The 24,351-nt window shown below is 33.5% G+C and overlaps 1 protein-coding gene across 4 annotated transcripts in view; it reads left to right on the forward strand.

Annotated features, from left to right (window-relative positions):
- LRBA (LPS responsive beige-like anchor protein) overlaps positions 1-24,351 on the forward strand; it is a 743,236-nt gene that overhangs the window by 416,054 nt on the left and 302,831 nt on the right. For all 4 annotated transcript variants that reach the window (XR_014326184.1, XM_082838660.1, XM_082838661.1 and 1 more), the window contains 3 exons: positions 11,443-11,567; positions 19,428-19,574; positions 22,074-22,210. Coding sequence is in view for 3 of the 4 variants with exons in the window: in XM_082838660.1 (XP_082694786.1) it covers positions 11,443-11,567; positions 19,428-19,574; positions 22,074-22,210 (409 nt within the window). In the remaining variant the exon portion in view is untranslated. The remainder of the gene's footprint in view (positions 1-11,442; positions 11,568-19,427; positions 19,575-22,073; positions 22,211-24,351) is intronic.

The following is a 24,351-nucleotide window of genomic DNA, read 5'->3' on the forward strand; positions in this document are numbered from 1 at the left end:
TGTTAAAACTCATACCAGTACAATAAACTGTCATAATGAGTATATTTATGGGACTAGTATGACTATCTTACCCAAAATAGCACCGAAGTAGCATTACCAAAATTTGGTAATGGAGTCGCAGATGTGAGGTATGTTTCTTGGTAGCTAAATTACTTGACTTCTGAGTCTCAATTCTGCACCTGTTAATTTGGGATTATATTTCTAATTTATAGGGTTGTTTTGAGAATTAAATGAGCTCACATGTAAAATACTTAGTAGAGTGCCTGATACGTTACTGGCAATCACTAAATTTTAGTTCCCATCCCCTTTCCAGGAGCATAATGTAATATGTTTCTCAAGAGAGTGAGGTCCTATCTTCCTGAGGCTTCAGATTGTTCTCTGTGTGCACATTGTCAGCCCTGTGACTATTTACTACCATGATCCTGAAGCTTGAAGACTGAAGACAGTCTCCAAATACAGCTTAAGCCTCCATTCTTTCATTCTAGGCATGTTTTAATACAAATTGAAAATTCATAACAGCATCAAATAGAAGGACTAGATACATTGATTAAACATAATATTGATTAATTAATTGGGAAGCCAAATTATCATTATCAGTGACTTGGAAAGCAAGGTAAATTTGGTTTCCCAATTAATCAATGTATAATAAAGCTTACATTTAATTTTTTATTTTATTGAGGTCCAGAAAGATCATGCATTTATCATCCTTACCCATCCCAGACATTGTCACCATTTTCTTATTCATTTTCCTTTACCTTCCTTATTTTGGCCTGGCAGCCAAATTAGTTCTAAATCTTGAGTGAATTTAGCCAAGTGCTCTTTTTACTCCTGCTGTTAGGTTGCGGAGTATAGGTGGGGGTGGGAAAGATCACGGCTGTACAGATTAGTGCCACTATAGACGAATGGTTTCCCATCTCTGCTAGACCTTCATAACTACTTAAGTCATCCTTAACCTCTCCTATAGTCAGCTTTCTTTCATATTCCCCAGGACAACTTTTCTGAATTTTACCCCTCTATTCTATTCTTTAATCGAAACCCTACTATTTAATAACAGAAATAGAAATACTCAGACCAAAATCAGGCCTTCAGTTTTTCTTCTCTTTAACTCTAAACTTATTTATTAAAATGCAGAGCCTTACAGCTTTCCATCTTGCCACAGAGAAGCAAGTGACTTTGTTTACTTCCAAAGTAATCATGCTCTTTTCACAGGATCTTACCTCTTCTCTCTTTCTAAAATTTGTTCCTCCCCTCCTCCCCCATGCTATCTTCACCCTTTAGACTTTGTTTTTTCCACCTGCGCATATGCTTAAGTCTGTTCTTTACCCTCTTTAAATTACCATCATATCTCCCACATTCCTTTCATTGCCCCAAATTTTTAAAACAAGGTATTAACTGTCTGCACCAAAGCATGAGTTCATTACTGTCTAGTTTTCTTTCACAATGGTAATCAAGTGGCTAATGGCATCACCAGTAATCTTTATATCTGTTAAATGGTTTCAAAGGCAAGAAAACCTGACTCTAACCAAAGTGAATTTCCTCACTTAAACTGTGAAGAAGTGTATTATCATTCAGAATAAGCAGTGTGGGTATGTAAAGGTGTTGGGGCAGGTCCTCAGCTCCATTTTTCTATAGTTCTTTCAGTGTTGTGTCCCTGGATGTGTAAACTTCACCCTAGTCTGGCTTCTTTATGGTTGTATTATAGCTGCCAGCAGCTGAGTCTAATATTTCCTTGTTCCAGTCAATCAGGAGAAAGGCAAAATTACTATCCCAACTACTGAATAGAAGTTTTGCATTTCAGATTGGTGAAAAAATGATTGCCAGGAAATTTAAGCAATATTTGGCTTAAAGCTAGATTCTGGAACCAATCACTGGAAGAATGACGGAATTATCGTAATTGGCTTAGAGTCAGCTTTCTATAAGTCATTGAACCATGTAAGAAGTGATAGATATTACAATGTTACAAAATTGTAATTCTTAGGAAAGAGTAATTAGGAAAATTGCAATTCTAAGGAAAAGGGAGAGGATTGACTATTAGATGAGTAACTGAGTACATAAATTTTGTAATCATAAAACCCAGAGATCCCCCTAAATGGAAACACTTCAAATGTCCATGAACTGATGAACGGATAAACAAAATGCGACCCTTGAGCTTGAGGGGGTTAGGAGCTCTGACACCACTCTCCCTCAAGTTGAAAACCTGTGTACGGTCATCCCTTGCTATTCATAGGGCTTGGTTCCAGGACCTGTGCTGGATACCAGAATCCAAAGACGCTCAAGTCCCATAGTCCACTTCCACATCACTGGGTCCGCATCCACGGATTCAACCAACCGCGAAATTGTTTAGCGATGTATTTATTGAAAAAAGTCAGCATACAAGTGACTCACGTAGTCTCAACCTGTGTTGTCAAGGGTCATTTGTATATCAATACAGTGAAATATTTTTCAGCAATAAAAAAGAATGAAGTACTGTTACATGCTACAACATGGACAGACCTCAAAAACATTACGTGAAGTGAAAGAAGCCAGTCAGAAAACTCTACATACTGTATGATTCCATTTATGTAAAATATCCAGAATAGGTAAATCTGTAGAAGCTAGTCATTGCCAGGGGCTATAAAAGGGCTTTTAATCTTTTTTTTTTTTTTTTTGAATCACGTTTGAAGTCACTGGTGATATCACTTTAAGCACATGTTTTATCAAAGTAAATGGCATCTAGAAGTATCCAAACACTTAATTTCATTATTAACTGAAAATAATGCCTTATATTTACATAGCATTTTTCTGTTGTTAAAGCAATTCCATAGACTTCATTTCATTTGATTCCTCACAACAGCCCTGTTGTAACTGAACAAATTACAATTATTTTATTAAAGCAATGGAGGCCCAAAGATGATAAATGATTTATGTAGGTCATAGATCTAGTACATGGTACAGCTAAGGTGATTATCTTTACTTTAAAAGAAACGAAGCCAAAATATTTTTATATCATACCCAGAAATTTTAAAGACTAGTGGTTTTTAATATAAATTACTTTGAAACTTTAGCTGCTGTATATTTTATACTATGAATTAGTTATAAATTTGATTTTAAAGAATTTCCCTTAAAAGATAAATTAGACTCAGTTCTTTGGTATTGGAGATAGAGATATTGGAAATGTTAAAGAAAAAATGCATTCTCATAGTCCTTAGGCTCTCCAGAAAGTTCCAAGACTAATAAAAATGACTTTAATCAGTCACTTACAATTTGACTGGTTTTAAGACTGGTCCAAACTTCAGAAGCTCCAGGCCAAAGCAAACACATTCACCTACCTTCTAACCTGTATACTGTGAAATCCTGTACATATCCATTCCCAAGGAAGGGGGAATATGGGCTGACTGGGAGTGGGTATGGGATTTCTTTGGGGGGAAATAAACATTTTAAAATTAGATTATGGTGATGGTTGCACAACTCTGTACATATGTTAAAAACCATTGAGCTGTACACTTAAACAGGTGAACTTTATGGTATGTAAATTATATATCATAAAACTGTTTAAAACACAAAAACAATCAAAAGCTTCTCTCCATTCTTCATCCTTCTGGACATTTTTATGCAGAATTAAATATTGCTGGCCACTCACTGCTTTGAAGAGTCTTTGCTTCTTTGTCTTTTTTGGCAACATTCTATTTTGGTTCTTCTACTGTCTTATTGATTGTGAGAAGCAATTACTTCCTTCCCTATTTATTTCTTTCCTCTTTTGCAATTTTTTAAATATTGGAATTTCCCATATTTCATTTTACTTCTTCCTGTCCTTTCAATTTAGTTTTCTATGGATCTAGCACAATACCTAGCTAATAGTAAAAACTCAATAAATTTTTGTTCAACAAATACCTGAATCCATTGACTTACAAGGTTAATCAATCTCCCAATTTTATATCTCTAGCCCAGGCTGCTTTTCTGAGTTCCCAAGTTATATTGCTTATTTATTAGACATACCTACCTAGACATTATTAGGTAACCATGACATTGTTATTCTCCCCAACCATGTCTACTTAACGTGCATCATTTCCGTTATATAGCATCTTTTCCCCTCATTGCCCTGTTTTGTCACAAACCTCAATTGTATTCTCATTATCTCCTCTTTTCCTCACCTCCCATGTTGAATGTCTCATCAAATCTTATCTATTCCACTTCAAATATGTCTCTGAAATCTTAGCCTCTACACTCCATCCCCACTGCCTTATTTTATATTGCTGCCATGTAACATACAAGGCTGATCATAAATAATCCTGTATTAAGAAAGTTTGGTTGTCCCTCTGTTGACTATAAGATCTAAAGGGAACTACTTTAGTTAACTATGCAGTGACTTTTGAAATCTTGATTCTAAACCTGTGTTTCCTACCTTAGCTTTTGCCACTCTGAGGCTGCCTTGAAATGATCTTTCTTACCCAAACTCCCTTACATAGAAGTGCCTTTTTAGGTTTCCATACCTTTGCTATTTCTTCTGCTTGTAATGCCTTTTCCATTTTGCCCAGCAGACTCCTGTTTATCATTTAAGTTTCTTTTAAAAAGTCACCTCGTTCATTCTTTAATTGATTATTTATGAAGTTCCTGCTTTGTTTCAGTTACTGTGCTTCTTGGTCAGTGAGTTACACAGACACAAACTCTTGTCCTCATGGAACTTACAAAATAGATCCTCATTGAAAGCTTAATGAAATCTTCAATCCTCCCAGGCAGGGTTAATTAGGACTTTCATCGTAGCTATAAGAGTATCCAAAGGAGTTTCTAGAGGAAGTGGCATGTGAAAAGCTCACTGGCTTTGAAGTCCATAGACTCTTATTATTTACTACTGATGGATAAGACTTAGTTTCTTCATCTTTAAAATGAAAATATCAGTATTAAATCATGGCAGGGTTGTTGTGAGGCATGGTGATAATGTGTATAAAAGAGCATGATGTCTAGCACACAGTAGCCTAATGCAGTAAATGCTGTCTACTTTAAAGTTGTATTATTATGGATGTTTGATAATTTTCTTATCCTGATTATAATATAAAACAAATTCTAGGCTGAACCTAGCATAGTTTATTTGTATGTACCAAGATCTGGTACATAGTTGGCATTCAACTGATGTTTGGTGAATTATTTTTCAAATTAGATTTTTGGGGAAGGTAGAACAGTTTTGTGCAAATGGAGTGGCTACTGAGGTGAGTTTTAGGGCTTCTTGAATCCAGCAATATCATTTATTTTAATTTTTTTTTCAGTTTTCTATTGTTAGAGTTTTAACTGGTAGTGCAATTAACACTAGATTTTTATTTTCTCGTAACTTACTCCTGGTAAAAATGCTAAGTAAATAAATAAATGGTTAACAGGCTAACAACAGCTAGGAAAACCTTGGGATTATTTCTTGAATAACTGACTTTGTTGCAAAATTATATGTTTTTAAAATATCCATAGTAATAACTAATTGAATGAAGATGGGTCGCTAGTTATCTCTAAAAGCAAATAGAGAAATACACTGAATAGTACCACTGCAGAAGTTCATAACTACATAAAATGTAATTTTATATAATTAAATAATATATATGATGCTCTTACTGACTCAGTGTAATATAAACTCTCTATGTCAGGCCTCAATAAAGAAAGGATTCTGCTTTGGAAGATGTCCCATCTGCTGGATTCCATACAACTGAAGGATCTTTTTCCTTTTTTTTTCTTTTTTTTCATTAAGACAGCACAGTGCATAGATCACCTGCATTTGATTTATAGTTGGTACTTGGTAAACAGAGGTTTTAGTTAATATTCTTTCTGTCTATCTGCATGAAGGCACAATAGATTTCAGTTTGTGAGATAAAGCATTCTTTTATATTGTACGATATCCGATAGTACCTGCACATTATTTCACCAAGATTTATGCAGAAAGTGAAACCCTTCTAGAACTTAAGCACTTTTATCTTCTAGCTGACAGTGCACTGAAAATATTTACTGTACTTCTTTTAGAGGTTACCATTTATTTAAGTTGTAGCTAATGTCTAGCATTAATTTTTAATCTAAAACTATAGAAACAGAAGGTAGCCAGATACAGGAGTTAGAAAAACAGGTAGTATACAAATTTAAGAACAAAATATGAATACTAAAATTTTCTAGGATTTAGAACTTTTTTCTAGCCAGAAGAATTTATTACTGACTTCTCTTAAGGTCATCAAGATTTATCAGGTATTGTCACAAGAAAATAGGAAAGCTGGAAAATAGGAAATTTCTCTAATATACTTGAATTGTGACTAGCAGTTCTTTTATTGATGTAGATCCAAGTTACATTAAAATAACACTAAATCCAGAGGGATGACAAGCATGCATATATCTGACTAATTTGAATAATGTGTCAATACATTTAGATTATGTAATAATTAGAATATTTGTATAGCTACTCATTTCAGTAATTAACATTGTTCTACTTTAATAGAGTGATAGTAAAACATAATATACCTTGATAAAGTAATATGAATTTAATGACTTCAGTGAAATAAATGTCAGTATTTCTCTTTTGTTCTCAATTATTTTATTCTGCATATTAAATTTTGCCTGTTTTTTGACAACCATACCTATTTGTGGTCTGAACACCTTTTCCTACATCAGGGAAATACGAACTGTGTGACTGCTACTGATAACATCTGGAGAGCCTTGTTCTGTTCCCTATTCTGAAGATTAGATTTAGCTTGAGGAGAGAAAAAAGGAGCCTGAGCAAAGAAAGGAGAGGGGAGAAGATAAGGTGTTCTCAGAGCACCGTATCATTCTCATAGGGTGCTTATGCAGCAGTGCAAAATGAGCATTGCACAACTCCAGGAGTGCCATTTACACAAATTTTGATGTGGATAGTGCTCCTTCTAGTTGTGCAGTTTAATGCTATATAATAGAGCTCCGCTGTGTTACACATTTTTTTGAATTCTTATTATTTATTTTCACATCTGTCTTCTCCCAAGGTCAGAGACAATATCTTAATAATCCTTGTATCCCTAGCTGCTGACTCAAGGTAGAGTCAATCATGATTAGAAAGTATTTTAGGAGTCTAGTTCAATATCCATTCATTCAACACTGTTAATAGGCTGATTAGATTGCCATACTTTCTCTGAGGAAAACTGAACTTTAAGAAGTCTTATAATTTACATGTGGAAAATAATATATTTGAACCATTCAACTGTTAGGGGAAAATGTGGATCATCCCTTACTTACTGATTCTCTGTTTTAATATTTCTTCCTTTTCCAACTGATTGTCTTTTGGCTCTTTCTTATTCATTTGTTTTACTAGATCAAATCACTGACCAGAGTGGGCCCAGGAGGAGAACAAATAGCCTATCTGTTGATGCTTGAGTTGTGTTTCCTTCTAAGATTTATTTCAACAATCTATCTGATTTTGTTCTTGTAGAACAGAAAGACATATTCTGTAAATAAAAATGGCATTGTTTTATATTATTTTATGTAGATTATAGCAATATGTTAAAGTTTTATGTGTACAAACACATAAATGTGAAGGTTTTTTAAAAAGTGGATAATTAGATGATTTATGCTTAGACTTTGAAATAGACAATTAGACCTATATTGTCATTTTAATCTTAGACTTTGAAATTAGGCCAAAGAAAGGGAGAGAGATAATTAGAAAGAAAAGTTAGAGCATTTAATTTCAGTGACATCCTCAGCTTTTCAAAGACAAATATATTCTTGTTAGTCAAAGGTTTTAGTACTTGGAACTTGTATACTAAAAGGGGACCTAACTACTAGACCTTTTATAGAGAAGCCTTTATTTCCAGATCTAACAGAGCCTAGGCTTACATCCTAAATTTGAAAAGTGTGGGGGATCTTAGTTTTAATTATTAGTAGAAATGGATATAGATGAAGTTTGTGAATGTGGCATCATGTAGTACTAATGTAATTTTTTTGATAGATACAGATATATAGAGGTATAGGTATATAGTGGTCTAGATATATATTTCTAAGGTCTCAGAATAAGTGATTTCTCATCTTATCCATGCATGTGTTCAGTCAAGAGTCTGTTTCTGAATACATGGAGTCTTTTAAATTTTTCTAGCCATACCATGGTGATAACTCCAAAAATATATAATAACTTATTTAGTTAATTCATAAACTTAAGAGAAGAGTGTTGGATTGATTTCAAAAATTTTCCAATTTCGTATCCTTTTTCCCCTAGAAGGGGCTTTTGGAGAGGGGGTGGCAGTATTTCCTAAATAAGAGTGAAATCTTTATGTGAATAATCAAAACTTACAGTAAGTTGGTGGTTGAAACCTACACATTCTCCTTTCCAATACTGTTCACAAATTGTGACTCATTTTCTTGGTGATAGAGCTTTATACTGAGACTGTATGTTGTTGGAAGGAGCAGAGTTGGGAGAAAACAGTGAATTTTTAGGTCCTAGTCTCTTTCTATGTAAATGACTTTAAACATGCTAGTAATTATCTTCATCTGAAAAAAATGAGTATGCCTTTTTTTTCAAAGAACATATATTACTCTAACCATAAGAAATTGGATGATAAATGCTATTTTTTTCAAATGAGGTTAATAACTCTTCCATTTTGAGAAAATTCCTTGAAGGTTTGTATTCTACATCACCTGGAGAGACTTTTAAAAGTGTATTGAAATTGTTGTTTTCTCTAGTTGATTTTTGTAATCGTTCTAGATCTATGATCTGAAATGAGTGATTTTGCTTTGTCTTGAGACTATTTTAAGTTGTTGTAACAGGAGGTAGACTACTTGTCATGAGAAGATAGTCTGAGATGTAGTTTCAGTGGGGGTGTAAAGATTATCATGGTGAGAAGATAGTCTGAGATGTAGTTTCAGGGGGGGTGTAAAGATTATCATGGTGATGTATAGATTATTTTATTTGGGTGGTATCTTTTTAATATTTTGGTTAGAACATTTAAATTTGAAGACAGAAGTACATAATTAAGGTAAGTAAAACTTACCTCAAAATTTTTTCTACTTTGTGAATAATTTCTCAGTTTCTAATGTATCAGTACTTTTGTTTCAGCCAAATGTCACCATTGTGGCCATTATTTATTAGTGTCAAAGAGCACAAAAATAAATATTATAGTTCTGTTTCCTCCTAATTTTGATTATTATTCTCATAGATATTGTCTTTGAGTTTCTGGCACATTTGTGACTGATTTTATAATTCCTCTGGTTTTTCTACTGTATGACAAAAATTATTATATACATTCTTTAATAACCATCAGATTTGACTTCACTCTTAAGCATTATACTAGAATCTATTGTTACCTAATTTAGTAATAATTTTATAATGGCAGCTTAACATCTCTTATAATTTTAGTTGTTATCAAGAAGAATGACATCACTTAATTTGACTCAGAATTCAGAAGGATGGATGAATGAAAAATTAATAATTTACCACCTTTGCATAATACTGAAGCATAGAATATTAGAAGGATTGATGGCAGAAAAGGTTAACAAATTTTAGCAGCTTTCATTAGCTTTACACCGTCATATGTTTGTGGTGCTGACTGAAATAGGCTTTGTAGGAGATCTCAGTCTAGGGAACTAATTACTTGTGCCGATTGCCGCACTGATGAATAGACCTTCATTGTATCATTCCCCTGAAGACGAGGAGCAGCCTGTGATTCACGACTGCATCCTGGCTGATATTTGATAATAATTTTAACAGATAAATGTAGGTAGGCAGAATGATGAAGTGCCTATCCAAGCTTCATGACTATCAAAGCCATACACATAGCCATCTGTGTACCGCCTTTTCCCCACTCACCTAAGGAGAATTTTATATTATTAATTGAGTTGAAACAACTGTTTTCTTTTGCTTATATGTATCTTCTGTATGTATTTCTTATTTAATTTAAATGAAATCATAATACTAGTTTTCATTTAAAATGTGGACAGCAAAATAACAAGAATAAAAGAGCTTTTTAATTTTTCTTTTCGAGAACTGCAATTCTTATACTTTTTTGTATGCCATTTAGATTACTTTATATTTCTTCCTCTTTATGCATGATCAAAATCAACAAAGGAGATCTTTGCTGTTCCCTTGTCTCCCAGCATTCTCAGAAAAGAGCATAAGATTCCTATTGTTTTTTAAAAAATATCTTCTTTAAATAATGCACTATTTGTTATCTATGCTTTTATTAATCTGAGATCGTTTTTAATCACTGAAGTACTTATTTACAAATCTAATTTGAATTTTTAAAGGTAGCATCTTTAAAACATCAAAATATGGGTAACTTTTATGTAGGTATTTTGGGACTATCAATTAGTCAAGGCTACTAATTTGTCAAAGCTGACAGGTAAAATTTTATTAGCTCATGAAATACAAGTGAGATTTTATTTTGCATTAGTCATTTTTTGCAGAAGTTTTGATTTTGAATTTTTAAATTTTATTATTGAAACTTAGAGGTTTTCATATTGTGTACCTTTAGTGAATAAATACATTCTGCGGAGATTTTTTTAAGGAAAATATTTTACAACATGCTAGATCACGATTAGTTAATAGGAGAGAAAGTTGACATTTATATATTGCCATGTAAAAGATCTACATAATTGGGGAAAATATAGTAGAACTTGAATTGTATGAACCCTTTAAAAAATACATTTCTAAAAGTATGCTTTTGATATAGCAATTATTGCACATCATATAGCATGTAGTTTTTAATTAAATATAAAAACAGACTACATAAAACAGAAATCCAATCTGATTTGCGTGAATATAGATTGCTGTTTCACTCTATAGGAATGGTTTATTTAAAAACAGTAAATGGAAAAGAAATGCATTTTCTTGTGTTGTTCTAAGCCTCAGGGGCTAAATGTAATGAATATTTTAAGAGATTATTTTAATTAAATTCCTGCACATCTAAACAGAGTAATATTTTATTATCACATGCATAACCATGTAACTGAGATATTCATTAAAGTTAACACTTTCTGGACCAAGAATTCACGGTATGATTTACTGACCTTGTGCAAAAAGGCACAAATTAGGAAGAAAAATGAAGGGGGACAGACTTTGATTAATATAGGTAATGCTATACCATATTTATAATAGCCTTTTCCCTATTCTGGTTTATAAATGCAGCCACAGAGAAAGGTGCCCTGCTGAGGCTGAAATGAGGCTGAAATCAGAGCACATGCCACTAGAGTGTGGGGAAACTGATCACACTGTCAGCAATTCATTTCAAAATGATGTATTTAGTGCTCATTTCACCTTCCAAGAAAAAGGAAAAGGAGTTCCTTAGACTGGAAGGTGATATTGTTATTTTCAAGGACATACCTAAGTTAAAGATTGCAGAAAGGGGAGTGTGAGGTGGAGGGAGAATTAAGAGGAATGGGAGGGAAAAAAAGGCAGAGCAAACAAGGAGAGCTTTATGCAGAAATTCAGTGCTACCACGCTGTTTGATAATTGCTAACATATGTGGCTTCTCTGTTTCATTGTAGTCGTCCTCGTGAGTTCTGGCGCCTCGACTACTGGGAAGATGACTTGCGGCGCCGGCGACGATTTGTGCGTAACCCTCTAGGATCGACACATCCTGAAGCGACACTAAAAACAGCCGTGGAACATGGTCAGTGTATAAACCACTCCTTGCCAATAGCAGCAGGTACAGTACTTGGTAATGAAGAGCATAACTTCATTACTACAAGGTACTGTAAAATGGTCCAGTGCCACATTTCACAGTTATTCACCCCAGAAACAGAAGTTCAATTTTTTATAGTTAGTGTAGGATCCTATTAAATTATGGTGTCAAATGTATTTATTTATTATGTTACACATGCAAAACTTACTTAACATAGACCCTTTGTTTCAGAGTAGGAAGATAAAATATTTCTCCTTTTAAGTGACACATTCAGCTTTGAGTAAATTAATCCAGGATGCCTGTCTTAAATCCATGAATATCAGAAAGACAGCATTTACAAACCAAATACGTTTCTAGGTTCTGTTGTGTATATATGGTTTTCCCTCAACCATGGTATTTTAGCATGAGATGATGAAGCGGGAGAGCTGGTAATAAATGTCCAAGTGCTTAGATACTTTCTGAGCCTTGATTTGTAGATGGTTGTGATAGACGCCTCCTGGAAAAAGAGAGTAGACATTATTTTCATATGTTCCTGTTCTGCATCATTTTGTTATCAGAGCTTAACAAAACATTTTCCCTTTTTTGATACAATGCATAGCACTATGATTCAGTTTAGGTAGAAGCCTGATGAGCAAATTGGAAAAACTGAAAAAGTCCTTTGGATTTGGTAATATACTCTCTTTGATCATAGGGTTTCACATAATGTTTTATAATTTTTGAAAGCCAATTAAGATTTATTGATTATGGGGGAAAATGTACCTCTCCATATTAAATTGTTTTTGATTTTATAAAATAAATATTGGTTAGTTTTAGTAAGATGAGAAATAGTTTTAATTTCCCTTTTTCAGGGTATTAGTTTAACATGCAGCAGCTTATGGCTAAATGATAGTATGTAGTATACAAAGTAGATGTTTCAGGAAGGATATTAAGAATTTAGATTACAAGTCTGTGATCTTAGGTTTGGCCTCAGTCAGGCAGCTTAACCTCTTGCACTCAGCCTTAAAGAGCCATTTCTGGAAGAAAATGTCCACAATATGTCATCAGATATAACACCAAATGTGACATCAGTCCTTTAAAATAAATGATCATACAGAGAATAGTCAATAACAAAGTGATCTAAAAGCAATAATAGTTGCAGGGCCCTGCATCTTCAACTACAGGAGGTGGAGAAGGAGAAATAAGATGTAGAATTAATTGGGCCACTTTTGCTTCTAAGGTTCAAGTACTTTTTACGTGGTGCTATACATTTCAGAGTTATATATCTATTTTTATTTTTCTTTCATTTTGTTTTTGTTTTTTTGGCTTTGGTTAATGACCCTTACATTGAAAAAACTTAGCCTTTTCATAGTTTTATTCTTTTCAGTCAAAAAAGATGTTACCATATGCACTTAAAATTTAATAAGTATCTTTCTGTCTTATTAACTGTCATTTAACATTGAGTTGTGAGTTCTGAAGTCTATGAATGACAATACAAATATTTTTATGAAAAATTTTCCTTTTATAGCTGGAGAGGGGGACCTGGTTTCTAAAACTGCATATAGGCAAATTGTTAGTCCTTTATCCTGAAAGAAATAGCAGTAACTGAATTTAAAATTTGTTGTATAGATTTAATACAGAGCTTATTAAAATCATTTCAATCAAAAATAGTACATTTAACTTTGGGAAATTATAGGATTTTTCATAATGAATAAATTTTAATTTTGTTGTTGAACTTTACCTTTTAAAATAACATTATCATGTCAACTGTTTTAATGCTAAAAGTCTGATTTTTAAAAAAGATATTTATTAGCAATGCTTACTATCATTGAATACTTAAAATCCTGTATAGGAGCAGATTTCACTGTAATTACTCTAAATAGTAATTGAAAGTTTAACGTAATATTAATGATATTTATGTTTTATTATGCACTTTTAAATTAATAGAGAGAAGTAAAGTTTAGCATTTTATGTAATTCCATTCTATTTGGTAATATTTTATGCTAGTTTCATAATAATTAATATTTAAAGTACTCTGAAAGATTAAGAATATAAATTTAAATCTGAAATATATTTTTAAAAACTAACTAAATGTGTAGTAGATGCTTCCAATTAAGGGGACATGTTATATTTAATATAACAGTTTTTGAAAAAAGGTAAAAGCTCTAACTAATCATATTTTATATACTTTTAATTTTAAATAATAAAGAACTATTAGTTTTGGAACTCAGCACACAGATTGTAGTGTGGTATTTGATGTCGGCGTAATTTATGCTAATACATTAGGTAGGTGAAGAGCTTAATTTTTTAATGTTTTATTAATTAAAGTATCTTGTAGTTGACATTCAATTTTAATTTTGTGTTAATTGTGAAACTTTTTTTATCCTAACTTAACTACAATAAGGAAGCTAATAAAAATAAATATATTAAGAATCAAGAATGCAAAACAAAACAGTTAATATGATCAAAAAGCATGTGAAATCATAGAATTTATCGTGGATGAATACTATGCTTCAATGTTGAATTTGAATAATTAAAATAGATATTACTGAGGATAGTATGTCAGTTTCATACTATTTTATGACTTCTCACTTTTATTTGTAATTGATTTACAAACAGGACAGGAGACAGGACATTTGAAAACGCAGAACCTTAAAACATCACAAACTATATGTTTTTATTATCAAAGGAGGACATCTAAATAGAAATACTGTTGGAGATTAGTTATGTATTTTAGTAGTACAAGCCATCTATTTTATAGATTGATTTGATTTGAAGGAAAGCCTCTGGTGTAAGGGTGGCAGAGTAAATACCTGAAGAGTGATGTTCTCTGTTCAGGCGATCAATACCAGCCCCATGACTCTACTTCTGGCTACCTTCTAGTTAAAAACAAATTTTTTAATTCTGACAATTTAATTGCCCTTCCCAAGTTCACATTAACTTGCTTGGGGAAAAGAGCTTCAGGTAATTTTTCAAAGAGAGACCCTCCAAAGTGGTTATTTATAAAAGTCATTTTGTAATGGGAGAATTCTTTAACTTTGTAGAAACTGAGTCATATTTTTAAATTAAAATTAATACTTCCTCTTATGATTAAATATCCTTTATGGAAATTAGCAGCAGGAAGCAGAGGTGCGTATGTGATTCTTGAGGGCATTTTCTCCAATTTTATAGTTTTAAAATTTATTAGAAATCAGTTGTAATGATTTGTAACATTCTCCTAATGCACAGGGACCAGTTTGTCAGTTATTTATTATCAGAGCATCTTAGATCTGAAAAGAACCTAAGGCTAAAGTCTAGTCTAACTTTATTCTTTACAGATAAGGAAACTGAGGAAACAAAAGTCCAACATAATTCTTGGTAGATATAGAGCTAAATCCCAAGTTAACTGATGACTAGTCAGATTTTCTTATCATTGTGCTATGCTGTCTTCTAAAATTCATTGTTAAATATAATGGGAATTTTATATTCAAATTAAAGCCATGTAAAAAATGTTTTAAATGGTGAAAAGATTGATTTTAATTCAAATGCTAAAGCAGTTTAGCACTAGAATCCTATTGAATTTAAGACATTTTTATTTTGTAGAGAATGTGCGTGCAAATAGAAGTATATGAGGAGTATTTAACATAGTTTTAAAAGTATCTTGCAATCACATGGAATGATACAAGTAACTCATTTGATTTTCTAGGAATGACAGACCATGTAAAGATCCTAAATCATGTCATTCTCTCATATCTTCAGTAATGCCAGATACTACTGCTTCCTTCTTAGGATCAAATACACTAGGTTCTTTATCTAAAACTTTTGAGAAATCCATGATCATTAGGAGATGAACTTGGCTTGTTCTCCTAATTATCCTTTGTAGTTTCACTAGTTTTTCTAGAGTAAATTTTCTTGACCTTGGAAATTGCATAAACTATAAAGGGGAATTAGTTGAGGACAATAGTTGTATATAAGGTATTCTTTATGTGTCGTGTTCAGAATAAACAGTTATGGTATGTACTGCACATCACACTAAGTGGACACTCATTTTATGTACAGTTGAGGTCACTTTGTTATCCCAGTAGTTACCTTTTTTTTTTAATTAACAAAGTGGCTAATTCTTAATGTATCAATTTTTTTTACTATAATACGGGCTATTGATAATTCCAGTTCACTTGCACAGTGGACTTCTAAAAAGGGATTTATATATCATAGGTAGAACAGTTTTCTGTTTTAATTTTACTTACCTAGTCTGTGTTGCATAGATAAATCAACTCCTGCCCAGAGCTAGCTCTAAAGAACTTGAACTTTACATTTTGAGGACCAGCTTTTCTCTGAGCCCTCTCATTGCTCTTAGCCTCAGTGAATCACAAGTTAAGTTTCAAAGAAAACATTTTTTACAGATTTCTCCAATTTTATATAACAATTGCAGTTTGGTTATTAAGTTAGGATAAATATTAAATCCGAATAATATATGAGATTAGTGAAGGCAGTTTGTTGATAGTGATATGAAAAATTTAAGCAGTTATCATGTTTGGTAATAATTTCATTAACCAGAAAAGATCTGAATCAAGCTTTAAAATTGAACCAAAAGTATATTTTGACTTCATCCAATTAACTTTTATACAAGTGTAGGATATATTCACAGAAAATATTAAAATAATTGATTCTTGTTTTAATGGTTGATTGAGTATAAGACAAACAAAATTTAAAAATACGCTTTTCCCAACACATATAAATATGATAATTATCTTTTATTTTATGCTTGGGACAGTTTTGTTCTAATTTTGAAAAAAAAAGTTCTTTAGCAGAAAGCTATTAGACCACTGAGAATTGAACACCAGCGCATGTGGTGTGTATTAGAGTACTGTTGGTAATTTTACTGCTGCTAACTTAAAATCCTCAAGGGGGAGTTAATTACAGGAAAACCATTCTAAATATCAGTAAGCTGCATATTTTCCATGACAAGAGCTTTTTCAGTTGAGGTTGAACAATTCCAGAATCTGAGCTTGTAAAAATAAGTAAATAAATAAATAAAAGTGGTGTTTGTATGCATACAGTAGACCTATAGTACTTAAAATTTTTTTCATAAAATTTTAATTCAAAAGCTATTGTGTTTTAATTTGTTGTCAGCATGATGAGAACATATTTAAAATTTAAAAATTTCAGTTGGAAGGGATAAATTATTTTTAGTGGTCATTGAAATGAATGTAATTTATTTACTGAGCTATTTTAAACCATTGTGTATTGCCACTGACTATTCTTACTGTCATTTTTTGTAAATGTTTTCAGATTAAAGAGTTTTTTCCTTCTTTTTTTCTTTCAAATAAGCTTGGTGTACTTCAGGACATGTATGGCAATAATCAGAGAATGTAATGATCGAGCTGTTGAATTTAGTTTTTTCTGATGTGTTTGGCCTATGCTCATCAAATTTAGGTTTGGAAATGAATATGTTTTTATTCTGTACTTATTTATTATAATCCTGACTTAAGCTTTTTAAAATGCATTATGAGAAACGTAAGAATTAGTAAACTAACCAGTAAATTACATATACATTCATATTTGTATATTGGTTATTTTCACTTTCTATGGCATAGTGGTTAGAAGCCCAGATGCTGGTGCCACGCTGACTGGATTTGAATCCTGACTCTACTTATCACCAGCTGTGTTGCCTTGAGCAAGTTATATAACCTCTCTGAGCCTGTCTGCTCATGCGTAAAGGAGAATTTAGCAGAGGGTATATGAGAATTGAGTTAAATGTGTAAAGTGCTTTGAATACTTTGGCACATGATGGGTGTATTTAATATTAGCATTATTATTATTTCTGCTTTGATGAAGGAATTATAAACCCAGGAAATGAGGATGTAGCATACTGATTTTGTACTAAAATCTGACTGGCAACTGTTAATTTATTATAATTTACGTTATAACAAACTATAGAAGATGGTGATTTCTCTCGTTTTTCTCAGTGACCAATTTATTTTTAGTAAAATCGATAGTAAATTGAAAAAGATCTTGTTTGGGCTAAGAGCAATGTTTGTGATTTCAAGGTAAGGAAATATAAATGCTTGAAATATAAACAATGATATAAAAACTCATACTCCTATTTTCCTAAAAATTAGTGTTTTTTGGGTATATTTCTTTATAGCATTTAAGAAAATGGAGCCATTTCAATTAGATACTTTTAGTTCTTTTCAAATATTTATTGAGACCTTCGTATGTGTGCAGCATACTATGCTGTGTGTGGGTATGAAGGAAAATAAGATTTTATTCATCCATAGAGAGTATTCAAAGCTAAATATAGAAAGCCTCTTCCTGTGACTTTCTTATTTAATAGAAAGCTTCTATGTTCTTTTAAGTAGTGCCATAAGTATTACATATAAATGATATACATGGTGAACTTACAATAAATATGGTAAAAATAAACTTTTACCTTTAACATTATCAAATAACCATACCTATTAAACTCAGAGAAGCTTTGATTTGTCTAGTTAACTAGGTAAGATACATGTAGTTTAACTATTTAGAATAAATTATATAGATAAATATTAGTCATGTTACTGCAAACTGAGTGCTTTATCCTTTCTGGGTTTGGGGCCTTATGCCTAGGCTGACACTACAGTGGAGCAAGAAGCCTAGCCATCTTATTTCTCTATCAATAGCTGTTGCCTGGTGGATCAGGTGCTTTACCTCTGGAATTTCCCTAGCTGGAGACTGGGAATGTCAGTAGTGTAATGAGGATTCTAAATTTCCCTTATGTGACACTATGCACTTTTAAAACTTCCAGTCCAGAAGTTAGTATCTGCTTTTATGTATTTCTTAAGGAGAAAGCTGCTCAAAGCAATGGGAGTCACCTTGGAGGGATATGGGGTTTTGACGTCAGAATTTGGAGTCTCAGCGTTGACTCCTTTCAGCTGCTCCCCTGCTCCTCTTTCTGGTTCCGTTGGTGGCTGTAGGTGCTCCGCAGAGCTGCTTCTTTACTCTCTATATTTGCTGTACCCTTTCCCTCCTTCCTTCCCTTCGGCTGCCTTGTCACAGTGCCTTTGAGTCTGGCGCTGCTGCTCTCCACAGGCTGCTCCAGTTCAGGCGGTGTGAGGCTCTTTGCCCAGATGCCTCTCATCCCAGGCTTTCTGTTATGTTTGCCCCCGGGGTGTCTTAGCCCTTTAGTTTAAACACATGGAGGAGGTGGTGTTTGAGCCTCCACTTAGTTTCCACACTGCCTTGCTCTTGGAGATTTGTATAAGGGCTGGAGTAGGGCTGTGGGTGGGGTGAAATGTGGGCAAGGTTAGCGTGAAGGAAAGAGGGAGGATGGAGTAAGAGGAAGAGCATGCCGCTTCTAAGAGCTGCTGTAGCTTTATTAGTGTCAGATATGGCTGCAGAATCTCGCCTAAATCCTCACTGGCTGTGGATCTCTCTTAGCTCTGTATTTATGCATTCTCCTTCACAGCCACACCCCAACCATTTTAGAATGTTTGTCGTTATAATATTATTCACAGGAATAAATCAGTATTCCTTGTTTTTCAGTGTTAAGCAGGTATTGTTTCCAAAACTAAGTTCTGATTTTTTTTTCTACTAACAAATTTCAAAACAACGTGCTGCTTTTGAACCCTCTTCTGCCCTAAATATAAGTAAATAAAAGGCTTAGTGAGCAGTGCAAGGGTCAGATTTAATGGGATTAGGGTTCTTGCTCAAGGTAACATTAGACTAGGTTTGGGGAATCATGGTTGTCAGAAGGAGCGTGTGGGCCATCCTGATCACTTTCCCCACCCTGGATGACTCTGGGTAAAAACAATTGACCATCTTGGGCCACCTATCCTTACCTCGGTTCCCTGCCCCTCGGCCATGGTGCTCTTCCCAGACCTGATGGACAGCTTTGTTTCCTTTTCATTTCAGCTGCAGATGAAGATATTCTTGCTAAAGGAAAACAGTCCATCAAGAGTCAGGCTTTAGGAAATCAGAACTCAGAAAACGAGATCCTCCTGGAAGGCGACGACGATACTCTGTCATCCGTGGACGAGAAAGATTTAGAGAATCCCACCGGTAAATTCAGGGGTCATGCACATACTTCAGCTAGCTCTGAGCCAACACGCATCTAATTACTTACTTTTTCAGCTCTGCCTGAAAAAGCAGGACTACCAACTTTACACCCACAATTACATTAAATGAAGATTGTTTTTGTTCTTCTAAACATTTCCCCCCAATCTTCAGTAGTTTCCCTGTCATTTTTCTATTCTGTTTACCCTACTCATCTTTTTCTTTTATGAATAATCTTTACTGAAAAAGAAAAAAAGTACAAAAACAGCAACAACAAAACAAACTTGCCTCACCCATCTAATGGGAGTTACCTAATCTCTACAAAATGAGAGTTGTAAGTAAAATTATGCCAGTTGCTTTGTAAATAAAGCTTGGAGGTAGATGAGCTATTTGCTTTGATATACAGGTCTTAGGGAACATGCTGCATATACATTTAACTCTCAAAAAATCCATTCCAAGAATGCTATGGCTTTTCACAGGATTCACATATTTTATCTGATGTAGCAATTTTTGATTTGCGCTCTGCAGATTTTCAGTTTTACTTCCCTTATGGGAAAAAATCTCTTGTTTAGCTTGAAATTTTAGTCATTCATTAAATACCTTTTTTTCTTTAATGCCTGTGGCTCTGTCCCTCAAGGAGGAAAGTCTGAAAGATTCTACATCTTCAATAGATGAAAGTTACATAATCTACTATTTTGATAATTTAAAAGGCATGAAAAATCTTTTATTTAGTGACATATCTGCAACCATGAAATGAATGATAATGAAAAGCAAAAACAGGTGATGGCATCTTCTCTGATGGCTGTAAATCTCTCTGTAAAGTAAAATAAAATTAATTGGAGCTTACTGTTAAGGGATTTGGGGCAGGAGTAGAGAGTAAGGTGGACACTGCTATTCTCTGGTCTTTTCCTTCACATCCATTTACTCATTTCCTCCTCCTTTATTTTGCTTCTATTCTTGCTACTAGTAATACATTCATACAGTAATAGAGGTGAAAGGGGAGTTTAATTATATAATCTTGACAATGGAAATAGGATTAAGAAGTAATCCACACTAATAAAGTGGTGTGGGTTAGAAATGAAGTGGAAATTGTCAGGGGTCTTCTGTAGGACCTAGGCTGCCCTAGCTCCTGCAGCTGTCTGCTTACCCTGTAATTGAATGTCTGAGAATGATTGAAAAAATGTTATTTCTTCTCAGGATTACATGCTAATGTACGGAGGGCAAAGGAGACAGCAAAAGAACACATAGCTGCTTATTTCATCCATTTATAGGGATGAGCTTTGGGAAATCATGGCTGTTCTGCAGTTATCTGCTGCCCATCTGCAAACACAATGTATTTGTACATTGGGAATAGAGGGCAAAACCTGCTCTGATCTCTGCAGAGCATCCCTCCTATTGTCCCGCTGGCACACATTAAGATTGATGTGAGATTAAGGACCAACACCCTTCTAACAATCGATGGAAATGTCAATTCATCTGAATTTTGAAACACTTATTCACCCATTGATTACCTGAATAGGTGTACCGTGTTTATAGGCACTATATTAATTCAGAACTATAAATGCCAATCTTGTCTTGCTGTTTTTGTCACCTATAGGATTTTTACAATGAGGAATTTACATGGGATTTCAAAAACTTACTACATCTCTCTGTACATAAATATATATATGTATAATTATTATTTTTAGTCCTTATTTTAGGTTTGGCTCTAATATACTTTATGTTCTTCTATCTATAGTGAATCTATTGTTTTCAGTAGCAGGCTGATTTGTCTTTTTGATAAGCCCTGTGGAGATTTGATTATTCCAATAAAAATTCATTCACTTGGAAACCCACCCTCCAGCTGTTTACTCCCAGAGTCCCTGAACTACACTAATAGTAGATTTGGATGCATTGAACAATATTGAACAATGGAAAGGCAGGCTTGGAAAAGAAGTATTTTTACCAATCTTTCATGGGGTAAAGTTGTTATGGAAGAGGTTTTGTGCCAACCTGGCACAAAATCTTTATCAGAGAATATGGTTTAACGTTTCTCACTTCATTAATAAGCTAGTAATCTTTCTGTAATCATGCCTCAGCCAAACTCTAAGCTAACCTCTGGCCTTAGAAGCCTATTGAGTCTTCCTTGCTCCTGGTTGTTTTTCTATGTTGTTTGATAGCCTGAGGCTTGTTTTCTAAATGGAATGTGGATGGACTTATTTAGGCAGAGCCACCTTCTAACCAGGAGATCAGACCAAAGCTAGGCCGACTCCCTATAAAATAATTGAATCCTAGTTTACTGTTATCATTAACCGCCTATTATAGATCTCTTAGTATGAGAACCCTAACTTTGCATTTTCAGAGGGAGATTTGGAGTGGACAGAATTTGTAAGTGTAAAAGGGGTAAGCAGGCAATTTGGTGCTAGAGGCGAGAATTTAAAATTAAATGAAATTTCTGCCTGAATCCACTTGATTTTTTGAAAAATATCATTCCAACTTGTTTGGCCTGTCTTTTCCTTTTGGCAGGTCCTGTTAGCCTGAGCACACCAGCTCAGCTTGTGGCCCCCTCTGTTGTAGTGAAGGGCACTCTTTCTGTCACCTCCTCCGAACTCTATTTTGAGGTGGATGAAGAAGACCCTAACTTCAAGAAAATTGACCCCAAGGTGAGGAATGCGTTTCATTTTATGGAATTTTTTTTTTTTTATGATGGGAAAGTGTGTGTGTGTGTGTGTGTGTGGCTGCTGCTGGGTAGGAGTAACATTAATAAACTATGATAGAAATAGTTTGAATTTCTTGATGAATTGCTTCTGCCTATATGCAAGGCAACTATCTCTTTTAGCTTATGATTCCCTTACCAGCTAGTTAGATTATTGAAGTTCATTTAGATTCAAAAACAATTTCCATTTAATTGCATTTATCATTAGCTCATTCAGGGGTGGGGGGAGAACCTCAGGGAATATCGTCTATAAAATATATTTTGCCTCAAAGGGTCCGGGTGAATTAAGCTACAAAATTCAGTGAGATCGAGAGTGGAATTATTTTGTTTAGCCTTTATATTTTTCTGGATATAATACCAATATATCACTCTCCTTGCTTTGTCCTCCTGACTTACTACTCTGACATGCATGCAAGCATGGCTTGTATGTGTAAGATACCTCTTTTTCCCATTACCTGTAGTCAATTTTACAAGGTATTACATAAATTCCTATTCTTAAATGAAAATGTAATTTCCCCTTTAAAATGTATTTCTGATTACTTTTCAGACCTTGGCAGCTTTATTTTACTAAGAGACATTTGTGGCATAGCCATAAAGCCAAAATTAGGTTTATTTCATGAAAGTGAATGGTAGAATTTGTTCTGTCTCTTTTAAAATTAGCAAAATAAGCAACCTGTAGAAAGAGAAGAGGTTTTAAAAAAAATGGAGTAATTTCTTTTACAGGCTGTTAGCTAGTGTGTGTGTGTGTGTGTGTGTGTGTGTGTGTCCACACACACGTAATTGTTTTCTGAGTTTATTGGTAGGAAATTCTTTGATTTGGGAATCATGTGAATTATTAAATTTTAGTGACTTAGAAGTATTTCAAAGTCATTCATAATGAAAATGTTATAATTTTATGAAAAACTTTACAAACAAATCATATCTTGTCTTATGCATGTTTTTAGCACTTGGGTTCAGCATTGCTGCTTTTATTAAGACTGGACTTGGTAGACTATGTGAAAGGAAGTCTATGCTGAAACTGATTGTTTTGAGTTTAAGAATGTAGCTAATCCAATGTAGAGAAAACTTTAATTCTGAAATTATATCAGCTAGAAAAATTTTCTACTTTGTTGTATGGCTGAAATGTCTGAAAATGTATTTTAGTTTCTTTAGGAAAGGAAGGTAACCAAAATTACTCAAACTCTCTAATTTATGGTAATTTGTGAGTTAGGCCGAAATTTAATTCAGAATACTATTTATTCTATTACGCTTTTAGACATACATGGCTTAAAATCTAAAATGTGATTTGTTTTAAACATATCTAATGAATTGTCCTCGTTATTAAAACCCCTGCCAATCTTTGTGATTAGGATCTTTGAAGTTATTGACTCCTTTTGGGGAAAGTTATAACTTCTGTTTCCGTCTGATCTTATTCTGTACAGCATCATTAAATTAATTTTTTTCCCTGCTGCTTGTGCAATACAGGATCTTTGAGCCTAGACACAGAAATGGTCTGTACTGCTGCAACCTGCCTAATGTTACAGAAATCAAAACTTTTGCTAATTTATATTCTCAAAAATTTTTCAGCCCATTATTGGAAGAATTTTTGATTTTGTATAGACGTTGGTGTTTAAGGTATTTTGTAAATGAGGACACTGGAGTGTTTTTCTTTTTTTGTTGGTGATACCTGCATTAAATTAAATAAGGATGGAAAAAAAGATATTGAATTGGGGAATTTTTATTTCTCCTTGTCAAGACTGAAAACTTTTTCTCTGGGATAGTTGGAGGGAGATACGTGTCTAATGCTTTAAATACTTTTGTGAGTGAAAAAATGGTCATTTAAAAATGTCATTTATATCTTTTAAACTAAACACTGTGCCCTTAAGTAATTTCTTTGTAAATGTAAGCACCTACTACTTGCTTTGAAATTGTTCTTAAAAAAATCAGAACATTTTTCCTAGAGAATAAGTTCATTTGTATTATTCAAAAAATTAGTATATTTGTCTGAACCAGTTAGTGTTACAGTGAGTTTATTCTACATCTGCAGGAAGAGAGACCTGAAAAAGATATAGTATAGGTTGAAAGAGTAGAGATGATTTCAGAACTGAT

Source organism: Leucopleurus acutus (genome assembly GCF_964270905.1).
Source record: "Leucopleurus acutus genome assembly, chromosome: 4".
Classification (NCBI taxonomy): Eukaryota; Metazoa; Chordata; class Mammalia; order Artiodactyla; family Delphinidae; genus Leucopleurus; species Leucopleurus acutus.